Here is a 26,149-nt window from a genome sequence, read left to right as displayed (position 1 = left end):
ATTAATTGTTTAGCTTTTCAGCACCATTCATAACTATATTTGTGCGGCTGCTGAGCTTTGGTTCTATTCTTGGTTAAGGGCTACTTATCGCTGATTATAGCGCTTTGCCTTCCACTGTTCAGCATACATGTAATCCTGCACTGTACCTTCGTCAGGGTGGTATCTCAGTTTTAGGTAATAGTGATGTTTGTCCTGGCACACACATTTCACTAAACTAGGGTTCGTTGATTTGATGGCAATGTCACACTGGGATATGCCAGATTATGCATGGTGCTTAAAGCAATCTGCTCCTCTTGGTCCAGTGTCTCATGATTCTCTGGTTCAGAGTAGATCTAGCAACTCAAAACTTTCATTTACCAATAGTATCAAATAATATGATGAAGTTTCAGTCAGAAGATGGGACTTCACAAGGGCTGTACAGTGTTCAACCCTGCTATCATTATGGGACAAAAAAAAACTGCACACGCTGGAATCCAAAGTAGACAGTCAGGAAGCTAGAACACTGCAAGCCAGGTAGCATCAGGAAGAGAAATCAAGGTTTCGGGTATAACCCTTCCTCAGGAATGGAGGCGTGGGGAGCTGGAGCTGCAGTTAAAGAGGGGAGGGGGTTTGGGGGGAATGGTGATGTTGCGATAGGTGAACATAGGTGGTGTGTACGACTCGGTTGGTCAATGGGAGGAATGGATCTGGTTGGTAGTTGAAAGGAAGGTTTTTGCAGATTGCTAAGAAAAGTGTTAAAGTAGGATCCTCCCTTCTGTTGGCTGTCTCACAACCTGCCACAAGTCTGATCTAGAAGCGAGTTTTTCTGGATTTGGTCAATCTTGCTCAACCAGAGTACATTCTGTGCATTACTACCTCTGCGCTTCTTTCAAGGTGTACTACATCATAAGTTGAGTGAAGGCAGCAGTTGAGGGTAGGTGATGATCAGCAGAATCTTTTCTTGTCAATGTTTGACCCAATAGCATTCAACTTAATGGGACTCGGAGTTTGCTGAGGATTTCAGGGACCACTCTCCGTGACAAGGATCACTATGCCTCAGGCGAGGGGAGAAATCAAGAAAGTGGAACCTTCATGGTGACATCAACTGGTACAGGAATGGAAGCCATATTGTTAGTTTCACTCTGCATCGCAAACCAGTCATCCAGCCAACTGAACTGACCCCCAAGAAAATAGTACACTGTGCATTACATTGTAGGATTTTGATTATATACCATACAATTTACAAAATATGCATAAGCATCCTTTTTCTCAATAATGGCATGACATTTACTAATAGTTTGAAACACATGATTTTGGAGTGTCTTTTTTTAAAAAAAGATTTCTCAGCATGTGGACATTACATGCAAAGCTGGCATTTAACCTCAAATGCTTTGAGAAGACTGTTCCCATGAACCAGAGCTGCCCAAAGGAAAAAGGCGCTATTACAATGTTATCCACAGGGTTTCAATGCATCTGCATGACAATTCAGCAGCATGTCAATTTTATTAACAGTAATTAGTTACTAAATTTCCAAATTTAAAAAGAAAGTAAACTTAAACCATAATCTGATGGAATGTGAATTTATACTCTTGAGATTTCTACTATAGATTGCTGGGATACTAGACCAATACTAGCACAATATTGCTGAAATGCTTACTGTTTCTCACTCCACAAACATGCCCAGACCAGCTAAAAACATCTTTCCACTAGTTTCTGTTTTTATTACAGATTTCCAGCACCTGCAGAATTTTTGTTTCCCCCCAGTTTTAGCAATTAAATACGGAATGCTGTCAGGAGAGAAACAGTAAGCGTTTTAGTACTAATTTGGTGGTACTGGCTTAGTTACCCAGCTCTGAACCAGACAGAAATACTCTTATTACACAACGAACATGAGCAATATTAAAACTGATAGAAATATGGGAATTCTAACCTCAAAAAAAATGTTATAATAGCAACTTTAAAAATCTCTCAACACCAGGTTATGGTCCAACAGGTTCATTTGGCTAGTGCTTCCAAATAAACCTGTTGAAGTATACCTCGTATTGTTTGATTTTTAACTTAATACACCCCAGTCCAACACAGGCATCTCCAAATTATTAATAGCAATTGACAGAAACATGTCTTCACTTTAAACTGTCTAAAACTGGAGTTCCAACAGAGGGCAGCAGATCTCTAAGTAAAAATGAGGTAACAAAAAAACCCCAAATCATTAAGTACAATAAACAATGGAAGATGTGAAAGAAATATATATCTGCAAAAAAAGACAGTGGCATTTTAAGTTACGTAAACAAGTTCAAGAGAGGATCAGTGAGTAAGCAATTGCGGACAAAGAATGAGTGTGAAAGCATGAGAAGAAATGAGAGAAAATTGCTGAGGAAGGAGTATACCAATGAGCAAGAAAGATCACGAGGGTGGAGAATAGAGGAGACATTCAGCTGCTCAAGATTGTTCTCCAGTTCAAGTAGATCACAACTGATCTATTTATACTCCATTTACCTGCCATGATTCCAAATCCCTTAATACCGTTAGTCCCAAAAGTCTTAATTTGACGACTTTCAACTGATCCAACCTCATAAGCAATTCCAGGAAGTTACAGATTTCCAGTACTTTTCGGGTAAAACGGGCTAGTGAATGAGATTTATTAAGTATTTCAATTGTATCCCTATGTTCCACGCATGTACAGTTTCGATGGAGATCGGGTCTGGGAATTTGCGTGAGGGGACGGAACCTTGGCAAGAAGTGGAGGAATGAAAGACAGAGTGATTGATAGGTAGGGGCAGTGGTGAGAGAACAGGAGAAACTATATTTCCCCAAAACCGAATCCCACTTCAATGTTATCCCTATACCGTGCACAGTGCGGGCTTTGCTCGTAGCGCAACGTCGAAGCTAGAGAGCCATGCACATGTGTGTTTCCGAGTGAACACAGGCGCAGATGCCCCGCAGTGTCGGCGTCCGCAAATACTGCGTAAATTCTGAGTAATTCTTACACATCCTCAATTTACGTCACCCCACGAGAGACAGCTAAACCTTCAACTACTTTGACCCGGGGTCTTGAATTCCCTCTCTCAACCTCTCTGCCTTTCCCAACACTCAGGCCATTTCTTACAAGTTACTTGATACCAAACCTTCGTTTATCTGGTTGGCGCTGACGAGTTGGACCGAAAGGTCTGTTTCCGTGCTGTATAACTCTATGACATCATAACATCTGTATGTGGTTGAATATTAGCTATTACTTGTTGATACTTCTATTAAGCCCTTGGAATGGTTTTAGTGTTAGAAGTGCTATATAAATGCAAGTTTTCGTATTAGGTTTGCGTTTGACTGTGCCAGAGTGGGAGTGTGTGTGGGATGAGAGACATTCAAATCACGAAGTGGATCCTCAACGAACTTAGGAGTCGAAGTAGACCATTCAGTCCACTGGGTCTATCATTCAGAGATCACCGCTGAAATGATAATCCTCAACTCCTTTCTTGTCTTTTCCCCACAGAAATCTGTCTCAGACTTGATTTCTAATAGATTCTATGTATAACCCAACTCACCAAGAATCTTATGTTTCAATAAGATCTCTTATTCTCCTAAATTCCAATGAGTACAAGTTCAGCTGAATCAACCTCGGTACCTGGACTGATTGAACTTAGCAAGGTCACTTATATTTTGATATTCCATTCACTTTGAAATAATGGTCAACATTCACTGGCCTTCCCCAATACCCATTTAACCTTGATGTTTGCTTTGTGATTCAAGCTAAAAAAGATCCCGAAATCCCTTGGTACTGTAGCTTTCGGCAGTCTTTCCCTGTTTAAGTAATATCCAGCGTTTCCAAACTTCCTGCATAATCTCACATTTTCCCAACTGTATATGCCATCTGCCAAGTCTTTATCCGATCACTTAACCTATCTATAGCTTTCCATTTAGGTCATTCACAAACATGGTAATAGTCCTTTTCCCGCTGTCATCCAAATGTACTATAAATAATTTCCCATCCATACTAATGCTGGTGGCATTCCACTATATGCAGGTTGCCATCCTGAAAATATCACCTTAAGCCCATCTGTCTTCTAGTAGTGAGGAAATCCTCTATTCATGCCAAGATACTAATTCTAATGCCATGGGGTCTTGTTAAGTATTTTATTATTATAAGGTACCTAATTGGATGCATTTTTGAAATCCAAATTGACAACATCCATCAGTTGCCCTTCATCTACCCTGCTTACTGTCACCTCAATTTGACAGGCAGGATTCCCCCTTGAAGCCATGCTAAACCTGTTTGATTATACTGTGTGCTTCTAATGCTCTGCTATTAGAGCCTTTACAATAGCATTATATTTTATATTATCTAATATTTTCTCAAGCCAACTGGCCTATAGGTTCCCTCCCTTTTGTATAAAAGGTTTTACTTAGGAAAACTACCAATCTTCTGAGACTTTTCTAGAACCTCAGGATTCTTGGGAAATTCCTTTCATTGCATCCACTATCACTATAGCTACTTCCTTTAAATTCCTACAATGTAACCCACCAGATCCAAAGTAGTTATCAGCCTTTAGCCTATTTGTTTCCCTAGTGCTTCTTCCCTAGTGTTAATTATTGTCCTTATTGTCACCACTACCAATCCCCCCATTCCTTTAGCGTCTTGATTATTTATAATTTTTGTAACACCATTAGTATCCTCTACTGACAAGACTGATGCAAATTTCTTTGCCATTTCTAAATGCCTCATTATTTCCCCTGCCTTATTAGCTAAGAGTGCTATTCACGGTTGCCTTTCTTTTCAGTTTTTACATATTTAAAGTAGCTTTTACTGTTTTATATTATTGCTGTTTATCCTCAACTTATTTCTCTCATTTTTAGGGCATCTTTTACTCGTTTTTAAAACTTCCCCAATCCTCTGATTTATCAGTAATCCCGGTCACGTTGTTTTACTATTTCAATTTGGTATTGTCCTCAACGTCCTGAGTTAACAATGGTCAGTTATTGCTCTTCGTGGAATCATTCTTCCTCCTCACCTTTGCTGTAAGTCATGAACAATTTTTCAAAAAATGTCTGTCATTGTTCATTAATTGACTTTTCTGCATAACTCCTTTCCCAGTCCATTCCACCCAACTCTTCCCTTATTCTCATGTAATTATCCTCATTTAAGTTTAGCACAGTTGTCTCTGATCCAATTTTTTCACTCTCAAACTAAATGCTAAAAATTCTATCAAGTTATTGTCACTATTCCCTTGGAGATCTTTTGTTGAAATCACTTATTAAACAGATCCAAAAGTAGCCTGATGCTTGGTTGGTTTCACAACACACTGTTCTCAAACTATCCAGAATGCACTTGAATTCTTCCTACGTCGACTAATTTGATTTTCTCAATTTATAAGATTAAAATTTATAAGAGTATCAGATCCATTTTTAAAATGTAAATTCTACGATGTGGCACAGGTGGAATTAAAACTGGATCCCCAGAACACACCTTGGTCTCTGGATTACTAACCTGGCAATAATATCATTATGCTATTACCTCCCCTTGAAAATAATAGGTCAGCTTTGCTTCATTGAATGGTTCCATATTTTCCTCATCTGTCAGAGAAGTGTCAGATTGCTTTCAATGACTTGGTCTAACCTCCAAATGCTTTCTCTAAAACAACTACTTCTGTGGCAGGTGGTGGAGAGGCAGATTCATTGGTGTATTTTTCTCCTTCTACTTTTTTCTGACTAAATCTTCATGAAACACATTAAAACTGTCTCTATTTAGAGGGTATTGTTATGATCCCTGATGAGCTGCCAAATGAGAGATAATGGACCAATAACTTAAAGTTTGAAATTCCAGGCATCAAGAATAAAAACACAAGATTCTACAGTTTTGAACAAACAATAAAAAAGTTTACAATAGGAAGTAAAGTAGAACACAACTTAGACTCTAACATCCAGAATTAACATGAAGTAACAATGATTTGGGGCTGACATAGCAGATGTCAATACAGATCCCACAAAGATTTAGCAAGTGCTCCCCCCCAGCTTGAATGACCATTTCACAAATCTCATTAAAACAAGGGAGTGATGATTGAGCCTCTGAAGTCCCTCAGACTGATACAACTACTTATGTTCTTGTAGTTCAATCTCCTTTCCTGTGACTAAGCCCCACCAGATTCCGGATGCTACACTTGAGCATTTACTCAATTTTATCCCCTTCATAAAGAGAGCACTTTCCTCAGGTTTCTGTGAACTCTCATTCGCCAAGTTCCAATAAAGAAACACTCAGTTGAGTTCTGAAGAGGAGTCACATCAAATTCGAAATGTTAATTGTTTCTCGCTCCACAAATGTGATCAGACCTGCTGTGTTTCTCCAGGATTTGTTTGATTTCTACACCCGCAGTACACAGTAGCGTCATCTCAGGCTGCATGTGTCCTATTCAAGTATTCAAGTGCTTCCATTGTAGGGTCCGTCATGTAAAAGGAGATCACTGGACCGGAGTTTATGAAGAGAAGCACTGCTGAATGGCTTCCTTCATCCCCACTTCCAGTCAACAAGTCATCATGGGACTTCAATGAGCCTGAGCCCCTCAGAACCAAAAGCTACACGGAGACACTTTCTTCAGCTGTTCGCCTCGCTCCAATGGGGAGAGTGAACTTTTGCTGAGTTTCCAGTTCCTCTTCACTCAAACCTCATCAAGCTGGAGAGTGTTAACACCACCTCTGCCTAGAGCATCTTTTCCTTGCTTTTAATTACCCGACTGACAAACAGCCCTATGATAGGAACCATCTGTTTAGATAGCCTCTGACCAATGGCCTGGGTTCCATGAGTTCTCTTTTCACATATACTTCAAGCCAGTGATCTGCTGTACATGACAGTCTTGACAAGGATCCTCAAGATGATCAGCTCCTTTAGGTACAAGGAAAAAAATGCTTGAAGAGAGCATATGCAGCCTGTGATGCTGCTGTGCATGTGTTGGGGATTCCCAGGGCATGCCAGGAATTGGAATACCCAGCCTCCACAGTAGTGCCACAAGTAGTAGTTGCTAAACCATCCCAAAAGCACGAAAGTTGACATTTCCTCTAAATAAGGTTTAGCCATGAACATGGAGATTCAAATATTTTAATTATCCCCAAAATCATTTCTCCCCAGCTGTCATGAAATTCTGAGTTACAGATTTTCAGTAATAGAAATGCATCCCCTTCAAGGGTAAACTAGAACAGCACCAGTATTGATTGAGAACAGGTAATACTCACTGGATTTTATATTTAAAAGCTGGATTCTTAGGGCCCTCTTGTGGTACAGTGGTAGCGTCGTACCCCTGGACCAGAAGGCTCGAGTTCAAGCGCCTTTTGCTCCAGAGGTGTGTAATAACATCTCTGAATAGGTTGATTATAAAAAATAGATCAAATTTTAAAAAAATGTAAAAGCTGGATTTTTCACCAGTTGTGGATGTGGTACACTTCTGGCCAGGGAAAGGTTGAAACTGGTGTTTGTGCTAAACATCATTTATAAATGAAATTTTTTTTTTTAAATTGCTGAATTCAACATATGGAACATAGGCGAGTTAAGTGTTTCTAGGTAAATGCCAGCTGGTGTTTCAGCCATTTATTTTGACAATTTCTCAGGGATAGACCTGAAGTTTGTGACCCAATAAATTCTCCTGGAATTCATCTGCACTCATTTTGGCTATACTTGGGTTGGGAGAATTTACAATATCCAAAGCCTGATCTTAGAGGGAGCAGAAAGTTTGGAACTTTTGTGTCAGTAATGCAAAAATTGAAAGGCAGAGTCAGAACGCAGTCTGGTTAAAGTTATTGGAAATCATGACCTGGCAGGACTAGACTCATGCATAACAGAAGGAAATCAAGAGCAACCTTCTGGACAGTAATATGTCAGGCTAGGAGATTGATTTACCACTAGAGGATTGGAAAAGTTTTACAAACCAAAATGACAGAAAAAAAAAGGAAGATCACCTTTGAACGTAAACTTGCAACTAATATTAAGACAGGCAGCAAGAGCATCTTTAAGGGCAGCACAATGGCACAGTGGTTAGCACTGCTGCCTCACAGTGCCAGAAATCTGGGTTCAATTCCCACCTCAGGCAACTGTGTGTGGAGTTTGCACATTCTTCCAGTGTCTGCGTGGGTTTCCTCCAGGTGGTCCGGTTTCCTCCCATAGTCCAAAAATGGGCAGGTCGGGTGAATTGGCCATGCTAAATTACCCATAGTGTTAGGTGAAAGGGTAAATGTAAGGGAATGGGTCTGGGTGGGTTGCTCTTCGGAGGGTCAGTATGGACTTGTTGGGACGAAGGGCCTGTTTCCACACACAGTAATCTAATCAAAATATAAAACAAAGAGAAGCCAAAACGAATACAGACCATTTAGAGAATGAGGCTTGGGAAATAATAATGGGAAACCTGGAAATGACAGAAGTATTGAATTAGCCTTCATTTTAGAAAATACAAAGCATTCCAAAATTACTGAATGATCAAGGGATAAAGAGAGGAGAGAAAATAAATAGTGACTAATCACTAAAGAAAAAGTGCGAAGGAAACTAATTGAACTAAAAACTGAACTTGATGGGATGCATCCTAGGATATTGAAGGAAGTGGCTAGAGATACTGGATGCATTGGTAGTGATCTTGTCAGAATCCTTATTTTCTGGAAAGTCCTTGAAGTCTGGAAAACTGCCAATTTAACATCTTTATTTAAATAGGAAAGCAGGCAAAAATCAGGTACAATACACCAATTAGCTTAGCATGTGTTATTGGAAAAATGTTAGAGTCTATCATAAAAGATGTAATAATAGAGCTATTTTAAGAAAAATGATCAAGCAGAATAACCACAGCTTTACAAATTTACTTGAATTCTTTCAGATGGTAACAAGCAGAATAGATACGGGGGAAGCAGCAGATGCAATATACAGTTGGATTTTCAGAAGGTATTTGCTAAGGTACCATATGTTAGGCTATTTAATCGGATAAGAGCCCATGGTGTTGGAGGTAGTACCCTCTCGTATGGCTAGAGGTTTGGCTACCTAATAGAAGACGGTTGGGACAAGGTTTGGATGGGGGTAAAGAATGGTAACTACTGGATTGCTAGTGACCAGTACTGGGGGCCATTCCTTTCAATATATGCTAGTGACTTCAATAAGGAAAATGAATGTACAATAGCTAGGCTTGTAGACTACACAAAAATCTATGTGGAGGCAAGTAGTAAGGATGACACAATCTGCAGAGGGATGTAGCCAGACTAAGCGGGTGGGCAAAAACTTAGCAGATGGAAGAATGAATGATGTTGGAAAATATGAGGTTGAGAAATTTGGCAGGCAGAGGAACTAATTATTATTTAAATAGGGAAAGACCGCAGAATGCTACAAATCAGAGGAATTTGGGAATCCTTATGCTTGACTCACAAGGAATTAACATCCACGTTCACTAGGTAATAGGGAAGACAAATTGAATGCCGACTTTTATTTCAGAATGGGATGAAGTATAAAATAGTGAAGTTTTGCTAAAACTATTGAAGACATTAATCATACCAAAACTGGAATACAGTGAACAGTTTCAGACTGACCTAAGGAAAGACATACCAGCATCACAGGTAGTCCCAGAGAAAGTACACTAGGCAGCTATTAGGTATGGGGAGGGCAAGGAAGGTGGGCCAGTACACATTAGAAGTATGAAAGGTGATCTAATTGAAACATACAAGATTTTTAAAGGGCTTGACAAAGTAGACACATACAGATTGCTTCCCCTGATGGAAGAGTCCAAAACTAGAAGATATAATCTCAGATTAGATGGTCATCCATTTAAATCCAAGATCAGGAATTTTGTCTCTGAGGATAGTGAATCCGTGGAATTCTTTACTGCAAAGGGATGTCAAAGCTAGGCTGTTTATAAGATTCAAGACAAGAAGATGCTGGTGTTGGATCAAGATGGACAAAGTCACAGGTCAAACAACACCAGGTTATAGTCCAACAGGTTTATTTAAAATCACAAGCTTTTGGAGCACTGCTCCTTCTTCAGGTGAAGGTATCTTCTGCCGAAGGAGTAGCCCTCCAAAAGCTGAAGATTGTAAATAAACCTGTTAGAATTCCCATAGCACTGTTATAGTCTGAGTGTGATAGTTAAAGCTGGGATAGAGAATATTTTAAATCAGTAAGGGAATGAAGAAAAGGCAGGAAAGTGAAGTTGAGGATAATCAGATCAGCCACAATCTCATTCAGTGCTCCTGTTCCAATGTGTTATGGATTAAGAATAGAGGAGTGAAAAACAGGTTCAATTTTTTTTGCAATATCAGATTGGTTGTTTTTTTCTGTACTGAGTCCCAGCGGACTGCTATATGTTATAATACCTCACACTTTTGAGAAGAATATTACAGTTTTAGAGAAAAATATAATTAACATTCACTCAAATCTACCTGGCATGACAGATGGTAAAGGTTGGCTTTAAAAGGTGGATATTTTTCTGTTTGAACAATGCATATGATGTCATAATAACAAAATTGCTTAATTTCACGACTAGATTGATTACATGGTTGAAGGAAAAGAAATTGAAACAATGTGGGAAATTGTATTAGAACTATTTGCTTATATGGAGGTTAGTGGATTCAACTGAACATCCTGTTTTTTGTGTTGTAACATCTTTGTATTTCTATGCAGAGTTTCCCAAAACTTTCACAAAACATTTTGTTATCTTGTTCCCTTCCTTGCAAAATCTTTTAAATAACTTTTGCCTGGACCATATTTTCTGGCTTTCATTACTGAATTTCTTGTCAACTTCTTTGTAAATCTCAGACATTATACACAATTTTTATGATAAAATACACATTTTAGTTACATATTATCTAATGATGCATCAAGCAAACCAAGGCTGTTTTGCAAATACAAAAATGTCTGCTCCATTAAGCAGCTTCTGTTCAATTTTAGATTCATAAAATGCAATTCTGGAAGCAAAACCCAGTTCAAACTCTCTCAGTTATGGAAACTTACAAGTTGATACAACAATAGGATTTAGGATTAGTTAATATTTTTCAAAAACATTATATATTATGGCAAGTGAAAGTGCATTCAATTTCAATCTTTTCTTGTCTGATTGAATGGGTTGCCCCATTGTTAAGCAGTCGATGCTTAACCACAAGCCTCAGGCTGCCAATCACCACATTGAATACTAATTTTGTTTCTTCAGTAGAGAGAGGCTGATAGCATAAAGTCGAGACAGAGGAAACTGGGCAAGGCCTAAAACTCATTCTAAATAGAAAGGAAACAAATTATGTTTAAATAGCGGCATGACCTCAGGGCATTCCAGTGCCTTACATGAAATACTTATGAAATTTAGCAACTGCCTGTATTACAGGAAACTTCACAGTCAAAGTTGCACGTGGCAAGGTGATAATGTGATAATTACTAGATTAATCTATTTTCATGTGTACAAGGAATAAATATAAATCAGGAAACTGGGGAAAAATCCTCTACTCTTCTTTGAAATAGCTTCTTTAGCAAAGTTCTACCTTTAACATCTGTCTGAGAGGGCCAACATAGTCTTAGTTTAACAACTCAGCTGAAAGCCAACACCTCTTGTAGTGTGATATGCTGGGCAGTCAGTCTATTACGCACACAGTCTGGATGCAAATCAATTACATGGTCTAATCAAGGAATTCCGGACATAAATGTATTCTTCATATCATAATAAAATGCTCATCCTCTGCATGTTTCATGTTCATTCATTAAACCTATAAAATGTGAATACCTTTCAAACATGCTGTTGGAGAAATGAGGTTGTGAAGATGCTTTTATCACTATATCCATATTTTCAGGTGTAGCAGGACTACTAATTTCACAAGTCCTTTGAAAAAATTTAACCTCACTTAGATGCGCTCTATCTTTCTTAGAATGCATTTTTCAGACAAAATAGGTCAGATTAAAAATTGGATCTCCACCGCAATTGTAGATTCTTAAAAATTTTGCATTCTTAAATGCATGAATGATAGTGAATAAGTGGAAGTCTTCAGTTTTAAAACTCAAAAGAAGAAATATACTATGTGGCTTTGTAATTTCTTTGGTTTCCAACTGTTCACACTGACCTATGTCCTTTTACACATCAAATTTGGGCATATTCTGATGAAATCATCAAATCAGATCTAAGTATCATTCCATTGATAAAACATTAGCAGTTTCAGCATAATTTTGAGAGCAATTTGTGTGGTACTCAAATGAGGAAAGATCCAGTTCACAAAGGCAAATGTTATAAGATAATTCAATTATGTTGCTTCAGTTTCTTACTGCACAAATAAAATATACAATATGATGTTATGTTACTTCTGGTAAAGCTTTATGCTGGTAAGCTAATAGTTTAGTATTTTAAATAGATCAGTAGTAAAAGGAAAGTTCAGTTGGAATTGTGAACAGGAATTTGGATTTATTGCACAAAACTACAAAATCTAGTCCTCTCACACTGTACAGTAAGGCTTTAATTTCAACAAAAAAGGACTTTATATTCCAACTTTCATTTGCAATGAATGCCCCATAGCAACTCAACAAACAAGTTGAAAGGATTTAAAAAACACAATAATTTACAGAGCAACATTTAATGGAACAGTTGTGAGCTGCTAGCTGCGGATAAGCTCAAGGACACAAAACTGTTAGTTAAACAATACATGGGACCTTTTGTTCTACAAGTCAACTTATCTGCAAGATAGCAAGGGAATAATAATGATAATGCTCACAGCTACACAATGAGTTTGTTTATTCATTGAACCTGAGCCTTGAAAGAAGTAATTAAAGCACGGAGGACTTTGAACAGGGGAGTATGATTGATGTACACCAGTCAGACCATATATCATTATGTTAAGGACAAATTGTAGCCTAGAGTGCAATCAGACATGATAGCATGTACGTGCCTTCATACTAAACATATACAATATGTATATGGTCAAACCTATATAAAAATAAGTTAACTGTACTCATTCTACGCATGATGTAAACTTAATCAATAGTAATGATTGCATTTGGAGAACTGTACACCTCTTAATTGGGATGTTAATTTTTTGTGACGGAACTCAAAAGTATAACTTCTTCTGTAATCCTTTGTGGAGTGCCTCCAGTGTCATTTTTCGATACTCTGGAGTCCCTTGCTGTAGCAAGTAATAAAGACCATTTTAAACACACTACAGATCTGTGTCTGGTCAGTCTCTGCTGATAAGGGTCAGAGGATAGTCGGGTGACTATTAGACCTGGAAATTTCCAAGTTAATAATTACAATTATAATAACTATACTTCAAAAAGGTTATACTAATAAACTGCCATTCTAGCAAAATTGTGCATACTAAGGTTTCATCAAATAGCACTGAGATATGTGGGAAGAGGTAGTCCACGATACAGACACTGATTGCAGGACAAATATTTGAGAGAATGCTGAAAGAGCTCCACTGCTTTTTGTTAAATTGTGCTATATGTGCCTCTAGTTGACAGATGTGACTCAGTTTAATATCTGATCTAATATTGGCACCTCTGATCATGCATTCACTTAGGTAATGCCCTTACATTCTTTGACTGGAACTTGAACACATGACCATGTGAATCAGACGCAAGACGTCCACCATTGAAAAATGACTAACAACGTGTGAACATTGCATGACAGTAATGTATTAATGAAATAATTTAGGATAAATAATTTAGTACAAAATATGAAGTTCTATTTTAAAAATTTAAAAAGTAATTACATACTGAAAACAAAAAGACCTTGCATTTATTCCTTTAACAATCAAAAATATCCCAAGGTGTCTCACAGGTAATTCACAGAGACAAATTCACTTTGCAGCACACGTGGTCTAATCTGGTTAAGTTTCTAACATACTTAAAAATAAAATCATCAGACACAATTGTATACAATGAATCATGTTTTACATTATGCCTCATACCATATTTTATCTATGAAGTGTCTGGCAACAGAACTAAATGTAGCTATCACAAAGTAACAAAGTAACAATCTTAAACATTCACTATCGGCTCCAAATAAATATCAATTCTAACTTCTTACGCAAAATAATTCATTTCGCAAAGGAAGAAGCCACAAAATAATTTTATTCATGGTCCTGATACATAGTTGCCACAATTTTAATGAATTTTCCATCACACAACATAAAACTTGCATTAATATAGAATACAAGTTGAGGATATTAACAATGATCTTTCATAAATGTACCATAATGCATAACATAAATTAAGAAAACTGATTTTATAACACTGTTCTATCCAAGAACAACTACCTGAAAAGTGTAGCGTTGTTAAATAAGTTTCATTATGATACAGTAACTAATCTAGAAATCAAGGGCCACAAAAGCATAAAAGTTGCTTGCAAATGTTCTAGCCTTTTTCCGGTGTTGAGTGACTGCCAGTAAATTGGTATGCTGGCTGGGAAACCTTTTCAGCCACACTTCCTTCTACTTCACTGCTTTAGCCTGGAGAACAGCAGCTGCCAGACATGCAATGTGGTATTACAATTTAGCGTGTCAAACCATTAGACTATGAATAAGGTAAGCCTATATAGTTTTCTGCAATTTCTAATGGCAATTTGATTCAACTTTATAATGTACATTCAACAAGAAACAATATGTCTTTACAACTATTCTTGAACAACTGAACCTTACCATAAGCAATTTACATTTTTTTGCCTTCAGCAAGAATTTTATTGTCTAAAATAATGACACACTTATCCCCACAGATGCTGCCTGACCTGGTGAGTATATTCAGCTTTACTCTTTGATTTTAGATAATGATCAGAGAAAGTTTAAGAAAATAGCCTTGTTTTTCTCCATGTGTATCAAATAATACATTTGTAATAACAAATTATTCAAGACGACAGAGGAATGCAAACTTATAAATGCTTTTAGATATAAAAGCTGGTACAAAAAATGAAGCAATTGCAGACCATCAGCCAGGTATTAAAGTTTTAGGTACAACTACTCGTACTGGTGTATCATAGAATCCCTAGAGTGTGGGAGTAGGTCATCTGGCCCATCGAGTCCACAATGACCCTCCAAATAGCATCTCACCCAAACCCACTCTCTACGCTATTTCTAGTAACCCTGCATTTCCCATGGCTAATCCACCTAGCCTGCATATCCTGTGATACTTTGGGCAATTTAGTATGGCCAATCCACAGAACCTGCACATCTTTGGACAGAGGGGAAACTGGAGCACTCAGACACTGGGAGAATGTGCAAACCCCACATAGTCACACGAGGCTGGAATTGAACACGGGTGCCTGGTGCTGTGAGGCAGCAATGCTAATCACTGTACACAGAAACCCCAAAGTACACAGGACAGAGAAAACAAGAAACTAATGTAGAAATGTAGTCTGCTGGACTATCCACAAAGTTATTTGGTGTTTCAAGAATGTACAAGTCACATGGTGTATAGGGACACTGGGCTCAAGAAATCTAATTCAGGAGGCGTGCCTAGAGATTATAATAAGATGCAAACAAAAAAAAATGTGCCCAGTATGCTGGCAGCAATACCAGAGATTGTGCTAGCAAACTGCATAGGTACAAATATATATAACAGCAAGGCAGACCATGGTTCAGATTGGTGTGGAAAAATCTTCAACTGGAAAGCATTCAAACTTTTCATATTGTAATATGACACAATGTGTGGATGAAGTTCTACAGTGGGAAAGTTTTAGTGAAATTAGAAAAAAAAATCCATCAAGCCATATTTTATTCTAGGATCCTGACCTATCCAGTGCCAACTTCAGCTGGGATCATAACACCATTATTAGTAATCGTGAGTGTGGTGCTGAAAAAGCACAGCCAATCAGGCAGCATCCGAGGAGGAGGAGAAATGACGTTTAGGGCATAAGCCCTTCATCAGGATTCTTGAAGGCGGCTTTATGCCCAAAATGTCGATTCTCATGCTCCTCTGATGCTTCCTGACTGGCTGTAGTTTTGCAGCACCACATTCTCAACTCTGGTCTCTGGCATCTGCACTCCTCACTTTGTCCCACCATTATTAGTAACAAATGCCTGAACAAAAACAAAAACACACATGGGAGGGTGTAAACATCATCATCAGAATCCCAAAAGATGTATATCAGGACCATTGGAAGTCACTGATTCAAGCTCCAGCAGCCAAATTAACTGTATATAGTGGGACAACCATTCTTTGTATAAGCACATGGACGAAGAAATGTAGATATGGCAAATCTGCATGGAAACCACAAGTGTTCTATCAGGTGATACACAAGTGGACCAGCAACAGCAGGGTTACTACTGGCAGAGTTTAACAATGTGTTGTTCGTAAGATTGCCAATTACACCAATAATGGCAGAAGATCTCAAAAATAATCCCAGAGTCCATCTGCGACGTAGATACACCCAGACAGAATCAATGTCATATAAACTTAAAGTGATGATACAAATTCATCAGTTGACCCTTCTAGAAAGTGCAGTATGTACTTTTAAGAGAAACTTGAGGGAATTGGATGACATGGAGCATAACAACATTATCCATTGTGATTAGCACAACTCTGATGCAGTTTTATCATTAGAGTGCTTAGTGAAAAATGACAAAGTGTGCTTCAACCCCTGATATCAATCTCAAACTTTGTTCAAAAGAGATGACCATACAAAATGCCAAAACTAGCAGAGCTGATTCCAAATTCATTAGCAATAAATTCCCAGCTCAATTTCAATCATCATACAGTACATTCACTTGGCAAAAGAATCGAAATAAATCACTGCTTTTGGGATATTATTTCGAAAATAATGTTTCCAGAGACACAGACAATCTTTTGGAGCAGGTCTTAACCTTCAGTTAAGATCTGCCCCAACAGGACACAAACAGAATACTGAAAATATTGCTGAATGCAAAGTATTGTTAATTATATTACAGTGTTGGGCAAAATGAAAGAGCACATAAACCAAGGTCTAAATTCATTGATGATAGCAACCTCAAAAGCTCATCTTCAACTGCAACAAATACTAGGTGAATGCAGATCAATATTTTCCACTGGCTGCAAAGTGCTTTGAGATATGCAGTAGCTGTGAAAAGCAGGATATAGATGCAAGTGTTTTGCTGTTTTAAATAGTTTTACTACCGTGATAAAGAATTGGACTAGAAGTTCAGTTTGAAGCTTATTAGGATGCCAACATTGCAGATTGACTGGTTAAGTTTCAGATGGTGGTCAGAGAGAACAATCGAGATGGCAGCCAGGGAACAAATGTTGCATTCGTGACCAAAGCTAATGGGCTTTGATCTTGCCAATATTTAGAGGAACCACAGAGTGGTGACAACATAACCATCATGGCTGTGCTGATTGACTGAAAGAATAACTGACTGTATTGGCGCTACATCGTGCTCCCATGAGGCGGCTGAACAGTTCATCAACTTCACGAACATGTTCCACCCCAACCTTAAGATCATCTGGACTATCTTGGACAACTCCCTCCTCTTTCTGGCCCTCTCCCATCAACGGTGACTGACTCAACACTGACATCTTCTACAAACCAGACTCCCACAGCTACCTGGACTACACCTCCTCCCAGCCTGCCTCCTATAAAAACGGTATCCTTTATACCCAATTCCTCCACCGCATCTGCTCCCAGAAGGACAATTCCAACCCAGAACACAATAGATGGCTCCTTCTTTCAAGGACACAATTTCCCCTCCCACATGGTCGATGGTACCCTCCAGCACATTTCATCCACTTCCCACATCTCCACCCTCAAAACCCACCCCTCCAACTGCAAAAAGGACAGAAACTCCCTGGTTCTCACCTTTCACTCCACCAACCTCCAGATACATCGCATCATCCTTTGCCATTTCCACCACATATAAATAGACCCCACCACCAGGGACGTATTTCCCTCCCCACCCTTACCTGCCTCCATCAACCCACCCTCCCCTCCCAGCACCTTCCCGTCACCACAAGAATTGCAAAACCTGCGCCCACACCTCTCCCCTCATCTCCGTCCGAGGCCCCAAAGGAGCCTTCCACATCTGTCAGAGATTTACCTGCACTTTCACATGCGTCATTCACTGTATCCGTTGCTCTCGATGCGATCTCCTCTATACTGGGGAGTCAGGATGCCTACTTGTGCAATGCTTCAGAGAATATCTCCAGGACACACGCACCAAGCAACCCCACCGAACACTTAACTCCCCCAAGGACATGCAGGCCCTGGGTCTCCTCCATCGCCAAACCCTTACCACCCACCACCTAGAGGAAGAATACCACCTCTTCCACCTTGGGACACTCCAACCACATGGGATCAATGTGGATTTCACCAGTTTCCTCAAATCCCGTCCTGCCACCTTATCGCAGATGCAACCTTCCAACTCAGCACTGTCCTCTTGACCTGTCCTACCTATCCATCTTCTTTCCCATCTATCCACTCCACTCTCCGGCCTATCACCTTCACCCCCCCACCTTTACCAACATCGCACTCTCAGCTACCTTATCCCCAGCCCCACCCCACCCTTGGCCTACAAGCCTCATTCCTGATGAAGGGCTTATGACCAAAACATATATTCTCCTGGTTCTGGGATGCTGCCTGACTGGCTGTGCTTTTCCAGCACCACAATCAACTCTGATCTCCAGCATCTGTCATCCTCACTTTCTCCTAAAGGAATAATTCCCCAAGTGCCATTCCCCTGCCTTCTCCCTATAGCCCCGCATATTTCTGCTTTGTGCATAATAATCCAATGCTCTCCCGAATGCATCAATTGTACCTTACTTTTAGGCAGTGCATTCCAGATCTTAACCATTTGCTTTGTAAAAAAAGTTTTACTTGTGCCACTTATGCAACGTTTGTGTCCTTTGCTTTCCAATCTTTCACCAATGAGAACTATTCCTTTCCATTCACATTATGCAGACTTCTCATTGTTTTTAACACCTCTTACTAAATTCCTTTCAGACAAAAGTCCCAACTCTTCCAAACCAACCACATAACCGAAGTTCACTGTCCCCGGTACCATGCTCAATCTATTCAAACTTCCACCTTCCTAAGTACAGTGCCCACAGTTGAATGTGGAGTCTAATCCAGTATTTTATACAAGTTTAATATAATTTACTTGTTTTCGTGTTACATGTCCCTATTGATAAAAATATTTTGGATATTTTCTAACTAATCTATTTGAGAAATGCCATTACACGCCTCCTGGCTCAGAGATAGGGACACTAACATTGTACCACAAGTGCCCTAAACACATGTTATGCTTTATTGCATGAGCTCTTAATTTGTTAACCATATTCAATGGCTTAGGCCCATGTATACTCAATTTATCTCAGTACCATGCTATTGAACCACTACTGTGATCTTGAACCTCTCCAGTTTCTGATCAACATTCCTCTTTTGAATAATACCTGTTATCTTAAGTGTCAAAGATCAATGTATAAATAATCAGTAAATAGTTTATTCCAATGGATTTAAATAGTATTGAAGGAAAACTATTTGCATAATGAAACAATTACTACATTCATTTTAATAGAGCTGGGTAAAGAGATCATCACTCCCCTGCCATGACGTTTACTAACAATTTTGCTGCACCTCAGTTTCACATCAGTAAATTTTGAAACTGTGCCTGGACATTAAGATCTAGGTCATCATTATCTATTGGGAAGAGCAGGCAACCATTTTACCCACATTTGGAGATTTTAAAGCCTCCTCCGGTCTCAAAAACAGACTTTAAATACTATTTTCAGTTTCTAGTCACTCGAATAATTCTGTACCATGTTGCCACTATCCCTTATGTTCCCCAACAATGCTCACAACTCCATTGAATGGCAATTTATTGAATGCTTTTGTCATTTCCACATATGCAACTTGAACATTATCCTCAGCAACCCAGTACATGGATAATCTAGCTATTGGTGCAGCAATTAGTTTGTTGAACTCTACTGCCACGTAAAAGCATTGCTCCAAGAATAAAACTCAATCAACTTGGAGTCCATCTCATTAATTTTTCTATAACTTAACAGGTGCATGGCATACCCATATCATAAAATTATAATAAATCTCCTGGCAAAGCGGAAAGATTTGAAAAGCCAAGAACTCTACATATTATTGTATTTTTTGACCCATCACAATGACTTTTGTGGATGTAACATACCTAATTGTACTTTGCAAAGAACAGAAAGGTAAGGATTTCAGATGTCCTAGCTAACAATTATCCCTCAAATCAACTTTCTCTTCAATTGCCCGTTTACCTCTCTTCACTAAATTAAAGCCTTGGCTTTTTAAGGACAAAATCAGAAAAGATGCAATTGATTGTTTGATACATTTGTTACATTTTGCACTTTGAAGGAAATCAGCTGACACATCACTTTTCAAGACTGAAATAGAAGTGCACTGATAAACAGCTCAGTACTACCCCATCACTTAAAAGGTCAAATTTAAAATGTGTAATAACTTGTATCACATTTGCATCAATGCCAATTTCAGAGTTTCCTGTTATACACCCAATCAAATACAGAACTAATTTAACAAATCAGTGGGAAGCGAACCCAAATGAAATAAGCTTTGCTGCTCATTAACTAGGTTTGCTGATGAAAGCTTTCTTAGGCAAGGGTCAACCGGGTCACAAAGTTGAGTGAAAAATATGGAATAATAATCTTTAGTTTCATAACCTGGTACAGTATCTTGGGCTGCCCTTAAAAAGGGAAAAGAAACAATTAGAACTGCTAAAACACACAAGTCACCTCATTGACAAATCAGTTTTTACAAAGCCTCTGAAATGAAATTACCAGAGCGCATTTCTAGGCAGTTCTGCAGATCTTCACAGCTTCATCTTTCTAGTCCCTGAAAAATTTAAAGACAACGCACCACACTGCATCTCAATTACAGAAAATTACAGGAACAAAAATGGCCTACAAACATTCTGTGTTAATGACACCTTGATAATGGGAGATCAAAGCTCAGATTGTGGCATACAATTGAAACAATCAGCTGTCATATGATCGAAATCCCACTGAGGATGTCTATTTGTACAAAGAGAGTCTGCAAAATGCAACAGTAATATCAGAAGAGCACCATGCAGAATGCAACAGGATCTCTCCCTCACTCTGCAATTCTTTAGCTTTAGTCCTAGCTCTGTTATATTTCAGAATACATCACTAAGATAGAGGATTTTTATTTCAAGGAACTTCAAGTGCCACAGCATGCAGCCAGTTTATCTATGAGAAACAAAAAGGAGGTTGCATTGACCATAAAATGTCAACTTTCAGAACCACCTGAGTGAACATTTATTTACCGCTTAATAACTTGCATTTTCTTCAACTCTTCTTCCCCCAACCCTATAATTTGCTTTCTTTTCCCACACTTGTGCATGCATGCCTCTCACCCTCTCTCATAGAATTCATAACAGGTTAATCCTTTTAATCAATTTTATTTTTTGATCAAGGGAACATTCACAAAAAACGATTTTTGGTTAACTCGACGAATCTGGCTGGCTTATTTCTTCATATACTGAAAATGTGTTGCTGGAAAAGCGTAGCAGGTCGGGCAGCATCCAAGGAACAGGAGAATCGACGTTTCTGGCATAAGCCCTTCTTCAGCACCGCGTTCCTAACCTGCAATCTTCTTTCTGAACTCTCCGCGCCCACCTCCACTCCGGCCTATCACCCTCGCCTTGACCTCCTTCCACCCATCACATTTCCAACGCCCCTCCCCCCTACCTTTTATCTTAGCCTGTTGGACACACTTTCCTCATTCCTGAATAAGGGCTCATGCCAGAAACGTCAAATCTCCTGTTCCTTGGATGCTGCCTGACCTGCGGCGCTTTTCCAGCAACACATTTTCAGCTCTGATCTCCAGCATCTGCAGTCCTCACTTTCTATTTCTTCATATAGACTTGCAAGGTCAAGAACATATTGAAAACGTAAAAAACAAAATCAGAATTTGTTAAAAGTTCAAACTTTGTTATAAATAACCTCAGGACTAGGAGAGACAAATTTATTTCCCCTCTGGACTCTTATTATAACCTCTGCAAGAGAGGGTTGAGAAAATGATAGTGAGCAATTTCAGAGGGACATTGACAAATTGGCCAAATGGGAGATGAATTTCTATGCAGAGAAATGTGAGGTAATGTATTTTGGTGTAAGAAATGTGAAAAAACAATACAGGCTCAAACGGTACAGGGGTTTGAACCTTGAGGTACAAGTACATAATTCTCCAAAGGTTGGCAAGTAAGTTGAAACAGTTGTTAGGAAGACTTATGGGATCTTTAGGATTTGGAGATGCCGGTGTTGGACTGGGGTGTACAAAAGTTAAATATCACACAACACCAGGTTATAGTCCAACAGGTTTAATTGGAAGCACACTAGCTTTTGGAGCGATGCTCCTTCATCATGTGGTAGTGGGTCTTTACATTTAGTAATAGAGGAACAGATGATAAAGGCATAGAAGTACACCTCTGCAAATCATGTGGTCTGACCAATATAAAGTAGCATGCTCAGTTCTGGGCACCTGATTTAAAAGGAAGGACATTAAAGCCCCAGAGAGAATGTAAAAGGATGATATTAAAAATGAGGGCTTTGAGCTAGAAGGAAAGATTAGAAAAATTGGGTTTATCCTCATTGGGGCAGAAAAGATTAAGAGGTGACCTTATTGAGGTGTTCAAAATTATATAAAGTCGTAGAGATGTACAGCATGGAAATAGACCCTTCAGTCCAACCTGTCCATGCCAACCATATATCCCAACCCAATCTAGTCCCACCTGCCAGCAACGGCCCATATCCATCCAAACCCTTCCTATTCAAATACGCATTCAAATGCCTTTTAAATATTGCAATTGTACCAGCCTCCACCACATCCTCTGGCAACTCATTCCATACACATACCACCCTCTGCGTGAAAAAATTACCCCTTGGGTCTCTTTTGTAGCTTTCCCCTCTCACCTTAAACCTATGCCCTCTTGTTCTGGACTCCCTGATCCAAGGGAAAAGACTTTGTCTATTTATCCTATCAATGCCCCTCATAATTTTGTAAACCTCTATAAAAGGTCACCCCTCAGCCTCCAACACTCCAGGGAAAACAGCCCCAGCCTGTTTTCTCTGGAGCAGGGAGATAGTGAACTGGTACAGTGGAGAACAAAAGAAAAGTCAAATAGTCAGGGCAGGCAGGACAAAGCAGGGAACAAGAGAGGACTGATCAATTAAACTGCATTTATTTCAACCCAAGAGGCCTAACAGGGAAGGCAGATGAACTCAGGGCATGGTTAGGAACATGGGACTGGAATATCAGCAATTACAGAAACATGGCTCAAGGATGAACAGGGCTGGCAGCTTAATGTCCCAGGATATAAATGCTACAGGAAGGATAGAAAGGGAGGCAAGAGAGGAGGGAGAGTGGGGTCTGATAAGGGATAGCATTACAGCTGCACTGAGGGAGGATATTCCTGGAAATTCATCCAGGTACGTTATTTTGGCGGAACTGTGAAATAAGAAAGGGATGATCACCTTATTGGGATTGTATTATAGACCCCCTAGAATCAGAGGGAAATTGAGAAACAAACTTGTAAGGAGATGTCATCTATCTGTAAGAATAATAGGGTGGTTATGGTAGGGGATCTTAACTTTCCAAACATACACTGGGACTGCCATAGTGTTAAGGGTTTAGATGGAGAGGAATTTAAGTGTGTACAAGAAAATTTTCTGGTTCAGTATGTGGATGTACCTACTAGAGAAAGTGCAAAACTTGACCTACTCTTGGGAAATAAGGCAGGGCAGGTGACTGAGGTGTCAGTGAGGGAGCACTTGGGGCTAGCGACCATAATTCTATTAGTTTTAAAACAGTGATAGAAAAGGATAGACCAGATCCAAAAGTTTAAGTTCTAAATTGGAGGAAGGCTAATTTTGATGGTATTAGGCAAGAACTTTCAAAGGCTGATTGGGGGCAGATGTTTGCAGGTAAAAGGACAGTTGGAAAATGGGAAGCCTTCAGAAATGAGATAAGCGTTCAGAGAAAGTATATTCCTGGTAGGGTGAATGGAAAGCTGGTTGACTAAAGAAATTGTGGGTTTTGTTCAGAAAAAGAAGGAAGCATATGTAAGGTATAGACAGGGTAGATCGAGTGAATCCTCAGAAGAGTATAAAGGCAGTAGGAGTATACTTGAGAGAGAAATCAGGAGGGCAAAAACAAGGCACGAGATATTTTGGCAAATAAGAGATAAGAAGAATCCAAAGGATTTTTATAAATACATTAAGGACAAAAGGGTAACTAGGGAGAGAATAGGGGCCCTCAAAAGTCAGCAAGGCAGCCTTTATGTCAAGCCGCAGGAGATAGGGGAAGATACTAAACTAGTATTTTGCGTCAGTATTTACTGTGGAAAAGGGCACGAAAGATATAGAGTGTAGGGAAATAGATGGTGATATCTTGAAAAATGTCCATATTACAGAGGAGGAAGTGCTGGATATCTTGAAACGCAAAGAAGTGGATAAATCCCTAGAACCTGATCAGGTGTACCCTAGTGCTCTGTAGGAAGCTAAGGAAGTGATTGCTGGGCCTCTTACGGAGATATTTGTATCATCAATAATCACAGGTGAGGTGCTGGAAGACTGGAGGTTGGCTAACGTGGTGCCACTGTTTAAGAAAGGTAGCAAGGACAAGCCAGGGAACTATAGACCTGTGAGCCAGACATTGGTGTTGGAGGGAATCCAAACGGACAGGATGTACATGTATTTGGAAAGGCAAGGACTGATTAGGGATAGTCAACAAGTCTGTGTGTGGGAAATCATGACTCAAACTTGATTGAGTTTTTTGAAGTAACAAAGAGAGACCTTGGAGTGCAGGTTCATAGCTCCTAGAAAGTGGAGTCGCAGTAAATAGGATAGTGAAGGCGGCGTTTGGTATGTTTTCCTTTACTGGTCAGAGTATGGAGTAGAGGAGTTAGGAGATCATATTGCGGATGTACAGGACATTGGTTAGGCCACATTTGGAATATTGCATGCAATTCTGGAAAGATGTTGTGAAATTTGAAAGGGTTCAGAAAAGATTTACAAGGATGCTGCCAGGGTTCGGGATTTGACCTATAGGGGGAGGTTGAATAGGCTGGGGCTATTTTGCCTGGAGCGTTGGGGGCTGAGGGATGACTTATAGAGGTTTATAAAATCATGAGGGGCATGGAGAGGATAAGTAGACAAAGTCTTTTCCCTGGGGTGGTGGGGGGGGGGAAAAAGAGGGGAAAGATATAAAAGAGACCCAAGGGACAACTTTTTCACACAGAGGGTGGTACGTGTATAGAATGAGCTGCCAGAGGAAGTGGTGGCGGCTAGTACGATAGCAGCATTTAAAAGGCATTTGGATGGGTAAATGAATATGAAGGGTTTGGGGGATATGGACTGGGTGCTGGTAGGTGGGACCTCTGGTCAGCATGGACTAGTTGAACCGAAGGGTCTGTTTCCGTGCTGTACATCTCTATCACTCTATTTGAAACTCAGTTTAATCACTTCCACCTTAATATTCAAATTGTTTAACTACAGACTCACCCATAATTTCATAGAGACTGCATGAACTCCTCTTTTGAATTAGTGTCTCTGCTATGCAAAAATGATGAATGATTTTTCCAAGATTCTTCTTGTAGGAAGGTATTATGGTAACACATATCAACCTCAACAAGCACAACAGCTGAGAAATTCCCGATTTATGGAAACAGCAAGTATAGACAGTTTCCCATATGCATATTCCACTACAAAGCCAATTGGAATTTTCAGCATTTCTTCCTTATGTGCCCATTTTTAAATCTGAATTTATCTTAAAATACAAGGACCACTTGACAACTGTATAATATTTTTAATAGAAACATGCTGCATGTAAAACTCAACTACATCAAATTTGACAACATCGACTTCCTTAAATGCCTCATATCTATTCGAGAACCAATAAGGGAAATTTCACCCAAGTGGAAAATCATCTTCAGTTTGCAGAAAACTGAGAAGTACCTTCATGTTGAATGCCTCTGTCTCTAGCTGTGTCAGATGGCTTGAGTTGTCCTCTAATTCCTGTCGCAGATTTGAATTCTCCATCTTAAGTGCCTCTACCTGCTTCAGCAGCTGATCATATGAAGCTGATGCAGCCATCCTGAACTAGACACTGACCTGTTTAAAAAAAATAAATATATTAACTACACTCCTATCTTTATATCATTTTTAAACAAAACTGACATGATTTATAATATGCTTATCAAAAAAGCATATTTGAAATATCAAGATTGC

General features: G+C 39.2%; 1 protein-coding gene across 5 annotated transcripts in view; it reads right to left on the bottom strand.

The window, feature by feature from the left end:
• apc (APC regulator of WNT signaling pathway) overlaps positions 1-26,149 on the bottom strand; it is a 191,408-nt gene that overhangs the window by 87,839 nt on the left and 77,420 nt on the right. For 3 of the 5 annotated variants that reach the window (XM_072583698.1, XM_072583716.1, XM_072583707.1), the window contains exon 2: positions 25,877-26,032. The exons of 1 other annotated variant lie outside the window; for it this stretch is intronic. In XM_072583698.1, the coding sequence (XP_072439799.1) occupies positions 25,877-26,014 (138 nt within the window). In that variant the 5' untranslated portion in view covers positions 26,015-26,032. Of the gene's footprint in view, positions 1-25,876; positions 26,035-26,149 lie in introns of those variants that run through there. One more of the 5 variants, XM_072583735.1, reaches the window with a different exon arrangement.

This window comes from Chiloscyllium punctatum, chromosome 2 (genome assembly GCF_047496795.1).
Source record: "Chiloscyllium punctatum isolate Juve2018m chromosome 2, sChiPun1.3, whole genome shotgun sequence".
Classification (NCBI taxonomy): Eukaryota; Metazoa; Chordata; class Chondrichthyes; order Orectolobiformes; family Hemiscylliidae; genus Chiloscyllium; species Chiloscyllium punctatum.
This window is presented reverse-complemented; position numbering and strand designations above follow the sequence as displayed.